Source organism: Cheilinus undulatus, linkage group 18 (genome assembly GCF_018320785.1).
Source record: "Cheilinus undulatus linkage group 18, ASM1832078v1, whole genome shotgun sequence".
Lineage (NCBI taxonomy): Eukaryota > Metazoa > Chordata > Actinopteri > Labriformes > Labridae > Cheilinus > Cheilinus undulatus.
Window position 1 is genome coordinate 13,295,492 of NC_054882.1, and position 17,978 is coordinate 13,313,469.

The following is a 17,978-nucleotide window of genomic DNA, read 5'->3' on the forward strand; positions in this document are numbered from 1 at the left end:
ATACATTTAAATAAATAAATGGAACTTAATCTTTATGTTGAATACCCATTCATTGTAACTGTTCTTATAAAGAACTTTCAGTTCATTTTAAACAGCAATTATATGGACACAGGTAGGACATGTGGACCAAAGCAAACAGCCGTTTCACAGATAACCTGCTTTCTGCCATCACTGAGCTGTCACTAATGTGCTGAGACAGATCTCTCCTTCAGGTATCCCACATCTTCTCCATCCTGCTGTCTCAGCCAAACAAGGGGAGTGTTTTTGGTCTTGTTTTTCACACCATCTTACAGAGAAAGAAAATATATGCAAACGCTACTAAGCAGTGAATAAATTAGATAAAAGAGAAAGGCAGCAATGTGATTATTTAAAGGATTTAGAGCCTTAACTGCATAATAATACAATTATCATTGTTGTGAAATAAACAGAATGGAAACAAATGAACAGATGAAATATTACCAGTTGTTTCCTCTTACCAAAGACTCAGACGATCATCTTAAACCCCCTAAAAAAATAGAGTTCTGACAGTCACGTTTCCATCTGTCCTCAGAGATGGTCAGCTAAGAGACGGAGAATATTTTACAGCTGTGGATTACTCAGAAACCAGCTCTCCCAGCGGCTTTTCCTGTTGCCCTCCTGCTGAGCTGCTTGATTGAGTTCAAACCCGAGGAGGCAGTTTTGCTCCTTTGGAGATGACTGGGTGAAAAAACGTGTGAGATTTGGGAATATATTCTGAGTATAGTCAGAGACAAAGTGTCAGAGGAGGAGGAGGAGAGAAAATAAAAATGTATTAGAATAAAAAGTTAAAGGAAGAGACAAGAAGAGCCAGAGAAGATTGCAGCGAAATTACAAGAAGTTGGAAATCAAATTTCCTGTTAAGTAAATGGCAAATGAAATGGATGTAGTGAGAGGTACATCTTATGCTCAGAGGACAAATTAGTCACTGTGCTGCCAAAATTATGTTAATATGGCACAGAGGCATGACTTTCAGGGAATAGACTGAACTTAACAGGGTCCAGGTCCATGCTACCCCGGTGAATGTTTGCTCTTCAGACAGTTATGTGCATGCAACTTAAAATAAAAACAGGAAAAATGGTGCAGTTCCACAATTACAACAACGAATCTGTCATCATTTATTTAAAAAAACACTGGATTTAAGATCACTCACTTTCACCCATTCTACTTAAATAAGGGCAGAGATGGCCTGGGTGATATACCCCAATATCATATCAGTATGTTTATTTAGTTATTCATTTAGTTTTTATTTTTGTCCTTTGTGGTAACAGTGTTATATCATGGTATTACAAAATGAAGAGATGATGCATTACATGCATACTCAGGGGTTACGTATCCCTCCTTCTCCCCTAAAACAAACCTGTGATAGCAGACCAAAGTCGTGTCTCAACGTATGATCAGAGAAAAATGTTTTTCCATATAAGTTCCTCTGTGTTCATGTCTTTAGAACTGAACCTGTAGTTTTAAGTTTCATTTTTCTCCTGCTGAGGTGTGTCAAGCTGCTACTGAAACTATATTTCTGGATGTGGGCCTTCACAATAAAAGCACTCAGGAAAAACATGGACTTTTATTGTGAAGGATTTGTCAGAGATTGATTCTCTGAGATTGATAAACATTGATTCAGCTTAGCTTAGCAGCAGTACCAGCGGGTTCACACTACCTCTTTACAGTGGTGTTAAAATCTGCTCCAAAAAAATCAGAGTCCAGCAGGTAGATCTGTCTTCTTTGTTGGAGTGGCTGGTGGTCCAAAAAGCTAAAGGAGCTACCACTCTATAGTGCCATCTAGGAGAACAAACCATTATTCTAAGTCTTTAATTCCTTCTGCCATCAGACTTTGATCGTCTCATGACCATCTCGGTCTATGTATTATGGAAGTGGAGCTTCAGTCTGTAAAGGAGGAGGCTGGGGTGGAGGACATGAAGCTTCAGTCTATAAAGGAGGAGGCTGGGGTGGAGGAGATGAAGCTTCAGTCTATAAAGGAGGAGGCTGGGGTGGAGGAGATGAAGCCTCAGTCTATGAGGGAGGAGACTGGGGTGGAGGAGGTGAAGCTTTGCCAGCAGCAGGGTGGTGCATCAGCATTGATGCATGCAGGGATTATTGAGAAGTACGTCATATATGAATGGAATGCTGTGCTGAGAGCAAGAGCTGCAATTGGCTGTGGGAGCTGGGAGCCAATCTTAGGATCAGCTGATCACAGCCTGGCATATAACAACCTAACCTGCATGAACTAACAGTAGGCTTCATTTTAAAAACAAAAAGGCTTTCTTCATCTGCTTTCTTTTAGGGGATCAGATGTTAATTTTAAGGTAAACAGAGGTGAGTCAATAACTGTGGGTTGAAGCTCATTTTTAAACCATGTTTACTTTCTCTTGATAACTTTTAAGTGTGTTTTATCCAGACAGAGAGAGATGGTTTTATACCAAATACATCTGCAGCAGAATGAACATAACAGTCATCAAAACAGCATTCTCATACTCATCTTTAATAATATTTGCCCTTTTCCTGTTTTTATGTCTGCAGGAGAGGTTCGAGGCATTGTTTAGGATCTACGATGAACAGACGACTTTCCAGATGTTCAAAAGCTTCCGGAGAGTCCGGATCAACTTCAGCACCCCGGAGGCCGCCGCCCGCGCTCGCATCGAGCTGCACGAATCCGAGTTCAATGGCAAGAAGCTGAAACTGTACTTCGCCCAGGTGAGTGACAGCTGAAGGGTCGCAGGAAGGGCAGGCAGGAAGGGGGCTGAGGGACATTGTCCGTCTGAGGGAGATAACTCTGAAATTCAGCACACAAAAGGAGCTCTGCTCTCAAGTCACGTCCTCTCTGTTTTATTCATTTTCCTGTGGCTGTCGTCTCTGAGCCACACCTGAGTGCTTCCTCAACCCTCTGAACCGTCTGTCAAATCTCATCAGCCACATGATAAAACACATAACCACAGCTCCTCATTTCTCTTCCGTTTCAGACGTATGTACACGGAGATAGAGAAGTGGAGTTTGTAGAGCAAACACAAAATTAATAGTGGTATTGATAAGGTTGTTAAAAGTTTTATTTATTTACATAGTCCAAATGAATTTATCAAGAAATGTTATTTATTTTTAATTTTAGCAAGCTTTATGTAAATTCTGCCACATAAAAACACTGGGTGGTTGCTCCTAAGTATCTGGGTTTCATTTATTTATAAAGTACAGAAAATATAAAAAATAGTATCGTCTTCTCTCCCAGATCCAAAATGGTGACGAAGACATCGACAAGTCCTACCTGGCCCCTCCTCAGCCTGTCAAACAGTTCCTGATCTCACCCCCTGCGTCACCACCTGTGGGCTGGAGCCAGAGCGAAGATGCTACGCCCGTCATCAACTATGACCTGCTGTGTGCAGTCGCCAAGCTGGGACCTGGTCAGTACTTAGCAGTTAATTTCAACAAAACGCACAAAAACTCGCATAAACAGAGTTTGATTATGGTTTAAAAAAATAATATAATGTGAATCATCCCTGCATTGTCACCCAGATTCAAACAGGAAATAATTTCACACTCTCTGCAGGGTGTTACAGACAGGTAATGTGTCAAGAAAGCAATTTACAGAAGAATTGAGGCGGACATTGTTGAATCATCACAGTCTTGTTCCTGATGGTTCTTCCAGACTTTATAAATATATAGGAAGCTAAATTACAGCTCAATTATCTGCTCATAGCTTATATAACGTTAATATGTAGAGCAGGGCTCTTTGAAATCCTTTTTCTTTTGTTTGCATGAAAATTAATGCCTCAGTGTTACTGTGCATGCAGCTTTGGTCAGGCTGCACCATAAAAAAGCCTATCAATATTATCCATAGTGCTGATCTGTCAATGTTAAAGACACAAAACCAATGCAGTCATTTATTAAGGGAAAAAAGCCATCCAAACCTACCTGACTATGTGAAAAAGCCATTCTCCCCCATGTTAAATCATGAATTAACTGTGATTATGCTTTTATTTTTTTGTAAAGCTGAGTTCAGTTTGACTATCCACACCCAGACCTGATTACTGCCAGACTGGTTGAATCCAGAAATTTTTAAATAGAATCTGTCAGGAAAAGTGAAGCAGGCTAAAAGACCTCCAATGCATCATGGCGCCATCTAAAGAAATTCAAGAACAGATGAGAAACAAAGTCGCTGACATCTATCAGTCTGGAAAGGGCTACAAAGCCATCTCTAAGGCTTTTGGACTCTGTGAGAGCAGTTATCCACAAATGGAGAAAAATGGGAACAGTGGTGAACCTTCCCAGGAGTGGCCGGCCTACCAAAATGACTCAAAGAGCACATGGAGGACTCATCCAGGAGGCCCCCCAAAAATCCAGAACAACACCCAAAGACCTGCAGGCCTCACTTGACTCAGTTAAGGTCAGTGTTCAACAATAAGAAAAAGCCAAAACAACTGCTGAGCAAAAGGAACACAAATGCTCATCTCACATTTGACTAAAATTATCCTGGTAGTCTGATGGTCTTTGCTGGATTCTGCTCTCTACCAGAAAATCCTAAAGGCGAACATCTGGCCCTCAGTTCATGACCTCAAACTTAAGCACACTTGGGTTATGATGCAGGACAATGATCCCAAACACACCACCAAGTCCACCTCTAAATGGACTGAAAAAAAAAAAAAAACTAAATGAAGGTTTCGGAGTGGTCTAGTCAAGTCTAGACTTAAATCTGATTGAGATGCTGTGGTGTGACCTTAAACAGGCTGTTCAGGCTGAAAAATCCTCAGATGTGGCTGAATTAAAACAATTCTGCAAAGATTGGGCCAAAATTCCTCCACAGAGATGTGAAAGAATCTGACAGTTATCACAAAACGCTTGCTTCAGGATGGGAGAACCAGTTATTAGGTTTAGGGGGCAGTGACTTTATCACATAGAGCCAGGTAGGTTTGTAAGCTTTGTTCCCTTAATAAATTAAATCATCATTTAAAACTAACTTTACATGTACTCAGGTTAGGTGTGGACTGGTTAATTTTCCATGACTCTAGTAATATGTAGGACATTCAGATCCTGATGGGGTTTTGCACAGTTCTGCACAGTACTTTATTTAACATAGGAGTTTTTAGTGAAACTAGACATTTAAGTGTAAAATTCTACATATTGTACCTTTAAGCTCTCAAAGTTTAAGCAATGGCATGTTAAATCAGCCAGTCATTATTAATTATTTTTTTATCAACCAGTTTCTGCAGAGATGGGGGCTAAATTTTAAACTGTGAACAAATAACTTTTCCATTAAAACTTTTGATGATAATGCAAATATTATTACTGCATTTTAAAGAGGCATTTAGCAGCTTGTATCTTTTCACAATCTAGCAAAGGCGTGAATCGTGTGGGCAGCAAAGCTCGACACGACTCTTTTAAAAGTTTCCTAACAGCCTTGTTCTCCTGCAGCTTCTCTGCTCAGAGATCATTCTGGCTCTGTCTGCCTTTGGGAAAGATTTAAGATTACTGAAACCTTTCTGAAATGCCAGTGGAACTCATTTATAGCCTTTGTCACTGATTGTGTATGCAGGAGAAAGAGGGAACTTTACCTTCCAGTCTGTTTTAAATGCATCTGTACCATCTTTTTTGGTTTAGCCAAAAGCATGTTTAAATTCTCCACATGAACCATGCATGCTGCACATACTTCCAGTCCATATAGAATTACACATTACCATAGCAACACGGGGCATCAGGAAATGGCTTTGTCCTTCTCTTCATGTCCTAGAATCAGATTAACGGTGAGCTGCAGCAAAGCGCGCTGACTCCCTCTGTCAACCCTCGGCGGTAACAGCAGGGCTCCTATTCTCTGTCCATCTTCCTGTTTGGCACCACAGAGGGGGAAAAAAAAAAAGCTACGAGACCAATTTCCTCCTGTCTGCCAGCTGTCTGATCACATCTCCATGGCAACTGTGATACAATCTAGCAAGTGTGTCTTTTCAATCTGATTCACTGAGTTTGGCATCCGCACAAATACCAGGGCTATTCTGAGGAAAACGGTTTTGTTTTCTCTTGAAGACTTATCTGGCTGATCTCACAAAGAGACACACAAACACAGGATCATTGGAGCTGTAAAAATACCCAGCATGTGAAATCAAAGGAATGAACAGTATATGCTGTTCGGCTGCAGAGGTTGTTTGTGCTTTAAAAGTAACCAGCATGTGGAATCAAGCGCTGCAAAAGAAATGAAGAATATATACTTTAGGCTGCAGAGCCAATCTCACGGAAAAGAAAGGATTCTGCAGACGGTAACCTGCATAAATTAAACTAAGAAACAGATTATATTCAATGTCATACCTGCAAAATGTGCCTGATTATCAACAAGTTAAAGTGATTTGATAAATAATTGGTTGTGATCGAAGTATCGTCAGCAAGATTAAAAATATTCTGTAAAGTAGCTTTTCGCCAAGACTGTCAGGCACATGTGCACTGTTAAAGATTTATTCTTTTATGTTACCATCCTTGTTCTTAGCCCCCATGATGCCTTGCAGAACCACTGAACAAGAAATCTGTTTTCCATAGAAGTGAGAGGCTAATCCTGCTTATCAGAGAGATTCAGAGATTCACATGTTTGAATGTAATCTGCTCCACCTTCAACTGGATGATGTGATTGTTCCTCAGCTGGAGTGGGACTCGTTTTCAGCCCTGGAGCTCCACAGCTCAGACCAGCCCACTTTAGTTCACAACTTTTCACTTGAGATGTATTAATGTGGGTTTGTTATATTTATTGTAACACTGTTCTTAGAATATTAAAAAAACAAAATGTCAATTTTAGTAAAGTACCAGACTATTGTACTCCAGTTACAGTCCAGTTCCTCTTGTTTAAACTGACTTAGGTAAAAGTAAAACAGGTCTATGAATCTTCTCAAGTAACTGTAAAATTATTTAATTTAAAGTTTCGGCACTGAGTAGATACTAGGGTTTAACAATTTGGGAAAATAATTTAATTGCAATTTTGTTTTGCTAATATTGCACTTGTAATTAATTTCTAGTATGTAAAAAATAGTGAAAAAGTCATACAAACATATAAACAAATCAAAATAAATTTACACAAAATAAACAACACAGTGCAATACAAGAGTGTCAGATAAAATAATTTTCTCTTTATATCTGAAATGTTGTGGAAAGACGTGCACTCTTATTTAATCCCACTTCTTCTCCACATTTATCCCTGTTGATACAAGCAGGAAACAGTATTTTTTTTTTTTTACATTTTTCTTTTTTGTTATGGCATACATATATACCATCAAAATTAAAAATTCATGGCTGATTTTTTTAAACTCAAATATATGTTCATTGAATTTAACATGCATACAGTGAAATCTGACATGCAATTATTGTTCCTAATTTTGTGCATTTTTCAACAAACACAAGCAATAAATCAATCTATATAATATCCAACACAATATAAAAGAGATCAAACATCTTTTCTGTAGGGAAGGCAGATAAGTATAAATAATCATTTCTCATTTTTTTTACTTTAATCACAGTGGTGAATTTACGGGTTTAACACACAGCCTTGTAGAAACTATGAAAACTGGGGCTGAATATTTAGAAAAATTATCTAATTATTGATTTTTTTGGACTCATGTTGGGGATGCAATGTGGATTTCTGTATTGAAGGAAATGATGATTTTTATGTCATTTTTATTTTAAATAAAAACAATAACAAAAGTAAAGTAAGAACTGTTCTTGAAGAAAATGATGCTTATATGTTTGTATTAGGAATGCAAGATATTGCCGATATTTACAGATTCATTTTTGGTGATGCCAATATCGATACCCATATTTATATATGCTTTTCGGACAAGACATTTCAGTCCTTTTGGACACACTTTAAGGTCTGAGGATGATAAAGGAAACAAACTTTAGTCCTTAAAAACACTAAAGAATGAGGATAAATAAATAATAAGACCTCACTTACATAGGTCTGTTGGTTAAGCCTAAACTCCACTAATTTATTTGTATATATAGACAAAATTTACACTCGAAATATGCTGAAATACACAGGCAAAATATTGGATGTAAATATTTGCAGAAATTTTGATATCTGCCGATACCAGACGGATAATATCATGCATCCCTAGTTTGCATGATTTGTAGAGCAGAATCTCTCTGCTGCAAAAAAATATGGGTCTGTTTTGACACATTTCAAGTCAAAGAAATAATGCAACTTCTGCGACTTTAAAATTGTGGTAGGACATAATGCAATTCTAGTCCTCGTAGCTGCAAAGGAGATGTCCAGTGGAATATGAACTTTTCCTTATTGGCAATAACAACATGAGAGCATACAGTAGCTCAACCAGGTTTTGGAGGTTAAGATTTGTACTTGAGTAAAAGTAAAGAAGATTCTGCAGTATAAGGTCAAAGGTCTCTGTGACCTCCATCATGTGAACACTAGTATGCATTGAGGGAGCTTTGTCAACTTTGGCACTGACCTACTTTAGGACTGGAGGGTTAACTGATGAGAGTTTGGAGTTCAAAGGTCATTATTTTATGCATCCGTTTTACCACCGTAGACTGAACTGGCTCTGTTTTAGAAGATTACAGATTATGCACCTGCACCATCAAATAAGTCAGATTTCTTCCAATCCTGTTGCCATAATAACCCCACTGAGCCTCGCTTATTAGGATGATTATGTCTATATTCAATTTTGATTAATCAGTCTCTCCCCCCCTCCCCATCTTTTCCCAGGTGAAAAGTACGAGCTCCACGCTGGCACAGAGTCCACCCCCAGCGTGGTTGTCCACGTGTGCGAGAGCGAGACGGAGGAGGACGAGGCGGCGCGGCCAAAGCAGCAGATTGTCCAGACCAGGCGTCCCGACGGACCCCCGAAAGTCTTCAACTAGAGAGGCCTCCCCACGACGCCGGCGCGGCCCCCGACCGCCCCTTGAAAAAACCCGCGACACACCTGCCCTCTCTCTCTCGTCTCTGCACTCACAGAGAGCGTCGACGCCCCTCATTTCAGTTCAACTACAAGCAAAAACAAAAACCAACAAACATTGCTCGGTGTTTGTGGGGAGCGTGGCGATGGAATGAGGCGGCTTGAAGGGGATGGATGAGAATCACACACACACTCATCACATTCTGCGGACAGCGTGGGGGAGCGGCGGCCATGTTTGCCTCCAACCCCACCAACCTCTCTTTTCAGTAAGAGGGGTCGGGAAAATACCTGTCCCAACGCAGGCACCTGTCACTTTTCACACTCGGCTCTCATGCTAGTCCGTAGCTCGCTAGTTTAATTAGGTGTTAGCTTACCTCTCCTTTTGTCTCATTGTTTGTACCATTCTTTAACGGAGGTCCACGCCACACCTCCAAAGACATTTTCTTCTTCTTTTTTTTTTTTTTTACAGTAAATCGTTCTCAGACTGCATTGATGTGTGTTTTTCAGTTATTTTTTCATATCTGCCGGTTTGTTGCTTCAGCTTGCATCAAGATTGAGTGTGTGATGTTTCCGCTCTTGTCTGCATGTATATACTGTATAACAAAAAATACTTACAGAAACACAAATACTAACAAGATATATCAAGAAAAAAGGAACTTATTTAACATCACACACAGCACGAAGCGCCATATGTGACTAACAAAGTTGTGGTGGTTGTTTGACTCTTATTTCTGCTTGTTTTTTGCTCTTTTTTTATTGGAGAGGTGTTGTTTTTTTCGCTGAACTACTTCGATGTGTATTCTTACTACGTATTTGATACCCAAATACTTTCTGCATGCTTAGTTACTTCTGTAGATGAAGAGCTGAGGTGTTTTTTTTATTGTTTGTGTCAAGGAAGACGCTTTTGTCTGATCCCAGCGGAGTGACATGATGTCTGAGGGGGGAAAAGTTGCTTTTTTTCAAAGACTGACAGTGTCGTATTCAACTGGATGGAAAACCATCCCCGTTTTTCTATAAGGGGTTTGAAAGGCTGTTGTATTTCACATTTTGTTTGTCTTATGTTTAACGAAGCCCACCTTCTGTGTCAGAAACCTTTCACATGTTGTTTTGCACTGAGTATCTCCATCTGAAAATTGCGCTGCTTCTCGCTGTAAATAGCCTGGCGGTAGATTTGTGGAAATAGTCCATTTAGATTTTGTAGTTCTAGCTTGAAGCATTCGCTGAAAAGGGAAAATTAGATGAGATACCAACCAAAGCATTCATTTTTCTTCAGCAGAAATAAACCATTTCTCATTGCAAATGCAGTGCTTTTCTTTTTATATTTGCACTAACACTTTTATTGGTTTCTAAAACTCCAACAAATCTCCTTAAATATTTCTTCTTTAGCTTGCTTAATCCTCCCTTAAGTCCCGTATCGCATCAGTGTTTCCCCTCCTCTTTTTACTTTGAAAGCATATTTCCCTTACAGGGCTTTTTGAGAGTTTGTCATAAGGCAGCATGAAATCTAACACGGCTTTTTTTCCAGTTCTAGTGAGCAAAAGAGAAGTCTGTCTGCATGTGAGCACTTTATTGTAACTTTAGAAAAAGTAGGAAGCACATTTCATCTCTTGTGTTTTTTCTTCACTCTTAAGCCGATCACCTGGTTAGCCTTTTCACCAGCATATTTGCAGTGAGAGAAATGCTCCACTTCCTTTTTGCTTGAGTGAACTATCTGGAGAGTTTAAGGCCTTTTTTGGATCTAGCGTAGTGCTGTAAATGTATAGACAGCGCTGTGAAGCGGTTTGAATGAGGCAGGGTGACACTACAGAACAAAATCAGTGTCTTTGCTTTTGTGTTTTGTGCAGAAACTCTGAGAAGTTAGTTCTTTGTTGAGCTGTCGAGGTTATGTAAGCAGACAGCAGGCTGGAGGAACGACGTTGAAGCAGCAGGAGGACGACACTGGTGAAGATTTTTGTACTCTCTGTGGTCATGGTGTTTCTGACTGGGTGGTCACAGTGGAAATGAAAATGTATATTTCTGTACATATGCCAAGTGTTTTTGTTTTTTTTTTTTGTTGCTGAGGCCAGTCCCAGTGTGCAGTTTGTTACAGCTTCTCTTGGCAATGTTGTAATGGATTTAAAAAAAAAAAAAACATTTATTAATAAGTCCTGAAGATGCTCGATCAAAAACCAACTGTCATTGTGTTGTGTTCAACATGGACTCTGTTTGAATGTTTCTTTTCTTTCTGGAGAAACTAAAAAGGTCAATTATGCCGTTTGTCACTGTTGTACTGTTTCTGTTCAAGTATGAATATTGTGTCTCGTATTGTAGAAAATTCCAGAAAACAAAGTAGCAAGACAAGCAATAATTTACAGTTCTATGATACCGGTATGTGTATTTTCATGTTCTGTATACTTCTTTCTCAGAGATGGTCTCTGTCTCGAACCGTATCCGCTTCTATTTGTGTAGTAAAATAGCAATTTGTTTCACATAGAGAAATACATAAAGACTTATTCTTTAAAGACATGCTCAGTGGTGTTTCTTTCAGGAGCTGCGCTCTCAGGATGGAATACAGGTAAAGAAACTCTTTAAATGGAGCACAAGCTGGATGAATGATAGAGCTGCATCTTTGGTTCCACTGTTAGGGCAACTGTGGGTCAGTAGAGTCATCCGTGGCTTAATCAGAAGGTCAGGGGTTCAATACCTAGCTACTGTAGTCACATGTCAATAAGACACTTAACCCCAAATAGCTCCAGGAATGGAGATTGTTCATTTATTATTTATTTATTTCAACCAAAAGGCTAGCTTCTAGAGATGTGAATCTTCATGTCTCTCAGAAATTGAAATTAAGAGTCTCAGTTACACGACAGACAGCAGCACATTTAACAGAGTAAGAGACATAAAACAGAAACTCTACAAACACAGATTAACTAAATCCTGGGTCGCAGAGCAGAAAGTCATCAGTCAAAAGATCTACAACCTGATGCATCCTCCTCCAACACCTTCAATCTACTTTCCCGCAGACACACATTTTCCAGCAGAAGATTCCAGGCTGCAGGAGCAGCATACCTAAAACTCCGTTTACTCATTTTTTTGAGTTTGGGAACAGATAGCAAAAGTAAATTTTGTGGCTGAGTCACAGAGCATCCAGAACTTTTCACATGAATAAAATCACACAAGTATGATGGAAGCAGATTTAGTAAAGCCTTATAGATAAGGATATGCCAGTGATTTAGCCTACATGTGGTCAAAGAAGACCAGCCACCTCCATCATACAGAATACAGTGTTGAGTTAATTAAGGTTGGTCACAGTGCCCCGTGGTACACAGTATCTAAAGCTTTAAGGCATTAAGATGCATGTAGGTATAAAATATGACCATGATTAATCTGAGGCAAGACATCCTCTATTTCTTATAAAGAGGTGATTATTTCAGCATCTATCCCAGTCTGCTGTGCACTAGAGAGCTGTAAATTATTTCGCATTAAACAGCTTATTGAATTGGATTTTTTTTTTATGTTAATACAATATTTAAAAAAAAAAACCTTATCAAAATGTGTTTAAAATAGTGTATTTTTAGCATATTTGTAAAGTTTCATATTAGCCAGTCACAATAATAAATAAAACAGTCATTTGTGCTTCAACTATTTTAATATTAATAAAATGCATTGGCTTTAGCAGAAAAGGTAATTATCAGAAACTCCTAAGTGGAAACATGGTAATAAAACTTCATGTGTGAGTGTGTGTGTATATATATTGTATAAACACTTTTCATGCAGTATAGATTTGTATATTTAAACATATTTACAAATATATTTTGTACATTAAATTTATTTATGGCTATATATATATATATATATGTGTGTGTGTGTGTGTGTAAATTTCATGTGGTATCTGAATAATATTAGCTTTGTATGTTCTAACCATTAAAAAAATGTTTTTGCAACTTAATATGCATATATATATATATATATATAGATAGATAGATAGATAGATAGCAAAACTATCTATATATATATATATAAACCTGATATATATTTATATAATATCTATATATAAAAATTTAAATACAGCATACTGCATGTATGTACCATATTTTAATTTTTATATAAAAATAAAAATATATTAATCTTCCATGTACTGCATGAAACTTATACATATATATTCTTTTGTATTTGTATATGAAGCATATTTATTCATTGTAAATATTCTACAGTTATTTTAAATAATCCTCATAGATACTGTAGCTATATAGCTACAGTTTCTATGAGGATTATTTAAAATAACTGTATATATATATATATCAGAGATACTATCATAGAACCATGTTTAATTATTACTACAGAATATTGCTGAAAAAATTGCCACGCAGCACCAGAAACCAAACTGATAGATGAGTTGGAGACCTTTTAACTGTCTGTTCACAAAAAGGCACCTCTGCTGCTTCTCACAGCTCCTGCCGTCCTAAATTCTACACTTCTATGTGGTTTTATTTCCACATAGAAGTGCAGAATCATTTTAACACTTTCTGACCATAGCTAAGATCTGCCATTGCTTCTGTGTTCCACTAAAAGCCTTTTTTATACACTGAAAGCCTTTCCCACCTCAGTGTCATGTATTCAGACCGGTGCCATCACTAGCACTTCATACTACCCTAATCCTCACAAACAGGTAATACTGGGCAGGTCAGAGCCTTGGTTTGACTAGAAGGACATTGACAGCAAGGTTAAGTTAATGATTCTCTCAGCCACTGACATGAAATTTATAACAAGCACATCGAGGTGACCGTGAGGCAATATGGCCGTGACCTGTACAGTCAGCAGCCTGTTGTTTTTCACAGCTCCAGCTTCCTCGTGTCAGGTGTGAAGAAAAGGCAAAAGACTGCTCATTATTTCCATGACAGGAGACTTCACGTCCTTCCTTGTTCCTTAAAGCTCATCTTCAGCCTCATATGAAGGGAGGAGAACAAGAGGCAGTTTTGCAGCATTGGGTTTGACACATGGACAGACATAACCTGACACGTCAGATGGATTTGTTTCACACATCTATCTGGAAAACCTTTGATACACAGCATTTGAGAAGGGGCAGAGGCTTTGAAAAAAACTTGGAGTGTGATTGGATGAACGTTCTGTCTGTCACATATTTACTGGCCAATAAGAGCAACAAAACACGAGACTTAGCCGCAACCCAGGTGTGTGTACGCAAGGAATAATGCGAACCATGGCGACTGTAGACATGTCAGTACATGACTTTTGTTGTTTTTTAAAAGAAAACAACTCACCGCTGTTCTTTGTTCTTCTTTTACAAAGAAATGTGGTCAAGTCCTGATAAAACTGGAGCTTTAGCAGCATCCACGTTAATGTCTTCTGCCATAATTGCACCAGCCTCTTGATGCTGCTTGCTTACGTCACAACTCCGGTGCACCTGAAAGTGCTGCCCCTCGTCGCTGATTGGTCCTGTCACTTTCTAACCGGGCCCAAACAATTCAGACAGGAGCATTGCAAGATGGATTCGCCAGTGAGAAACAGGCATATCCATCTGCTTTGCAAGGTTAGGAAAGACAAAAATCTTAAAAGAAAAAAAACAGCAAAGTGGGAATATTTATGCTTCTTGGCATTTTTAAAATATGGAATCAAGTTTGCTGAGGGCTCCTACCTGTGTCTATTTTGACATACTAAAAACAGCTGTGGGTATTTTACAGGTGGAAAGGTCAGCTGTGATATACTCTGTCCTCTCCGTGACATAAAAAGGCTTCTTCATGGTGCAGCGGGGGAGGAATTCCTCCTCACAATGACCCTCACTGTTCACCTGAAGATGTGTGCACACCTGAAAGGAACAGATCAGCCTTAACGAGTCTAATGGGGACAACTTTTACCTCAGATTTCCTTCACAGGTACTTTCCACTATTTCAGAGCAAGGGTGTCTCTGTTGCTCAAGCAGGAAACTGGAGCGATGCATGAGTCATGGGCTGACATTGGTGAACACAATGAGTTTTTAGTGAAAGGGCTGTTTAAATCAGCAGACACAGAATAATGGGTTTGTTCTGACTCATTTCAAACATTTCCATCAACTTTTACATCCTTTGAAACACTGAAGTGATCAGTAAACACATTAAGTTAAAGCTGGCTGCTATGGTATGACCCTCTGTGTTTGATTCTTTGGAGAAGTACAGAGACAACATCTTATTTTAAGCCTTATTTATAGTCAAACTGGTCAGTCATTCAGATCATTACCTAGGTCATTTTAATGCAGTGATGTACGTAGATTTTTTTAGAATCAATTTTTAAGTATAAAATCTCTGGTGACATCAGCTCAAAGACTCCTTAGGGACTCTGTAGTTCAAATGTATACCTTCCAGGCGCCCTAGGGAAACATAACGTTCCTCTGAAACATTTACATCCACTAGCTGCTGTATGGCCTGCATGCATGACACTTTACACCAACTAGGCCCTGTAAGAGACAGTTATGAATGTAAAAAATACATAATTAAATCTTAATTTTCAATGTTTTTTTCAGTTTCATTTATTTTTCATATTTAATGTTTAATTTCTGCACGAGAGCAGAACCAACCAGGGTCAATTTCCTTGTTGCGTACGCAAACTTGACCACTGAAGCTGGATTAGATTCTGATTCTGATACCATTCAATACGAATCCTTGGAAAAAGGACTGCTGGAGTTAATCTGATACAAAATATAGCAGTAAGATGTATAGTAAAGAAGTCAAGTCAATAATTTTAACTAATCAGGATCAATTTTAGAAGCTTTACATTAAATTCTAATTCCTAATTAACTGCATTTTTATTCCACTATTTAGCATTTTAAACTGATTTGGTTTCATCTTAAATTCAGGTTACTTGCCTTCCTCTTTGGATAAAATTTTATTTTGAAGGAAAATAAAGAGCTTAAGGTAGATTACATCATTAGTTTGCCACAGAAAAAAGGAACTTGTTATGGATTGAAAAAAAAGGAAACAGTAAAAAAATTCATGTTTAAACTACAAGATACAGATTTCTGACTTGTCCTCTGAGCTGAGTTTTAAGGGTGACATTAAGGAGCAGTGGTGGACTTATTCTACATCACTCTGGCTGCAGAAAGAAAAAATTCACCCCCCCATCTCCACCTTTCAGAAAATGTGTGCTAAAACAAGCTGTTCTTAGATTTTCCCCTCATGATGTCATGTGGGGAGTTAGCACCGCCCCCAGGTTCGGTTGGCCTTCCCTTCTTAGAAGAAAGTTCCGCCCTCCTCTCCTGATCCTCTTCTCAGCTGGAAGAGGAGGATCAGGAAAGCCTCATCCATTAAGCCACATCCATTTCCTGAGAGGGGCGAGATCAAGGGTGGAGTCATACAGCTCACTAACATTTAAAGCCACAGACACAGAAACAGTTCTGAGCAGGGTTGAAACAGAGGGGTTTTTTAGACATGCAAAAATCCAATACTGGAGTGTTTTCTCAGCAACAAACTTCACAGACATGTTTTGGGGACCTATGAGACCAACTCGTCTTCAGAGGGTAAAATATGTGACCTTTAACAAACTAAAAGGGACAATAAAGCATGTCATTAAAATGATTAACACACTAATTATGGATTTTTATCACATTGGGATGAATGCTTAACTGCTGACAACACATTAAAGAATAAAACGCCACAGCTTCAAAAAGTGTGCAGTATTTAAAGAAATAAGGCACTAAAGTGAATGAAATCATAAAGATTAAATTATATATAAGAAGGGCATTACTGAGCAGCAGATATACGATACTATTAGATATGTTAGGACACTGTACAATGTTATAGGATAGGATGTAAAATGATATGATACAGTGTGACAGGATACACTACAATACCATAACATATGACAAAATCTTACATAATATGATATATTGTAATTTTATATATGATACAATATGATAGGATACGATATGATGTAATGCAATGAGATATAATATGATACGATCAGCACTGGGGTTACTTTTAGTTACTTTCAATTTATCTATTTTAACTATTTTGTATTTATTCATTGTACTAATTAAATGCTCTTTTTTCTCTCTTGCGTGCTTTGTTTACACCACTCTTGCTCCTGTAAAGCTGGAGTTTCCCCTTGTGGGATTAATAAAGGAATATTTTATCTTATTTTAATGAGTTACATCCTTAGTTACTCACAAATGAAAGTTACTAGTTACTCTACTAGTAACATTAGGTTTGCATTACTCCTTGTCACCTGAGATTTTCTATGACTTAACTGTTAATGAAAAATACAATGCTAATGCGTACATATTCCCACATTGGTGTATAATAATATAATGGCTCTATTTCACGCAGTAAAAGGTATAAAGATACTTGAGTGACATCAACACAAGAACTGATGTTAATAGATAAGACTTAGTGTATTAGGCTATACGAGAAGTTAGAGTCCGCCTGTCATGTGTTATGGTCAAGTCCTGTTGATAAAGTCAACTACAGACAGTCACTGCCTCCTGAAAATTCTACAGAACACTACAACTAGCACAAATCCTTATAATGAGGAGGACAGACGCAAGATCTCTCCTGTCTTCGAAACGAAAAATGTGACAGCAAAGTTGTAAAAATCAGGCCAAAACAACACCTCACAGAGAAATACGTCCGAAACAAGGACACATCTCCTCCACAATATCTGCTGCCAAAAGTCTATTTATCTCAGCTTTTGTAGTTACCTGTTAGTGATGCTAAAAAATCAAGCTTTGACTGCTTGGTTTGTTTTAACCTCATTAGGTTATCTCTCGCCTCACTCAGGCTCTGGGTGTCTCTAGCTTCTAGCTTTGTGTTGCTGCTTATGCAGGTGTTTGGAAAGATATGATGTCACATTTTTGTCCCTATTTAAAATAAATCAAAAGCTGTGTTCATACCTCTTTAAATCTTAAGATGGACTTATTTGAGCTGCTTTGCTGTTTCCCTCTCATTCCTTCATGGACTCAAGTTAACATGTCATTCAGTAGTATTTGTGAGTGCAACATGAGCGTGCATTCAGCACCAGTAGTTGGAGGATTTGCAGTAATTATTATTTTACAGTAAGAGTAATGTGACTATTAAGTTACACCCAACACTGAATAGGATGCAATACAATATATGATGGAATGAA

At 38.3% G+C, this 17,978-nt stretch overlaps 1 protein-coding gene across 2 annotated transcripts in view; it reads left to right on the top strand.

The window, feature by feature from the left end:
- rcan3 (regulator of calcineurin 3) overlaps positions 1-11,371 on the top strand; it is a 75,136-nt gene extending 63,765 nt beyond the window's left edge. For both annotated transcript variants that reach the window (XM_041813267.1, XM_041813268.1), the window contains 3 exons: positions 2,536-2,709; positions 3,236-3,407; positions 8,699-11,371. In XM_041813267.1, coding sequence (XP_041669201.1) covers positions 2,536-2,709; positions 3,236-3,407; positions 8,699-8,853 — 501 coding nt within the window. In that variant the 3' untranslated portion in view covers positions 8,854-11,371. The remainder of the gene's footprint in view (positions 1-2,535; positions 2,710-3,235; positions 3,408-8,698) is intronic.
- Positions 11,372-17,978: the final 6,607 nt, after the last annotated feature.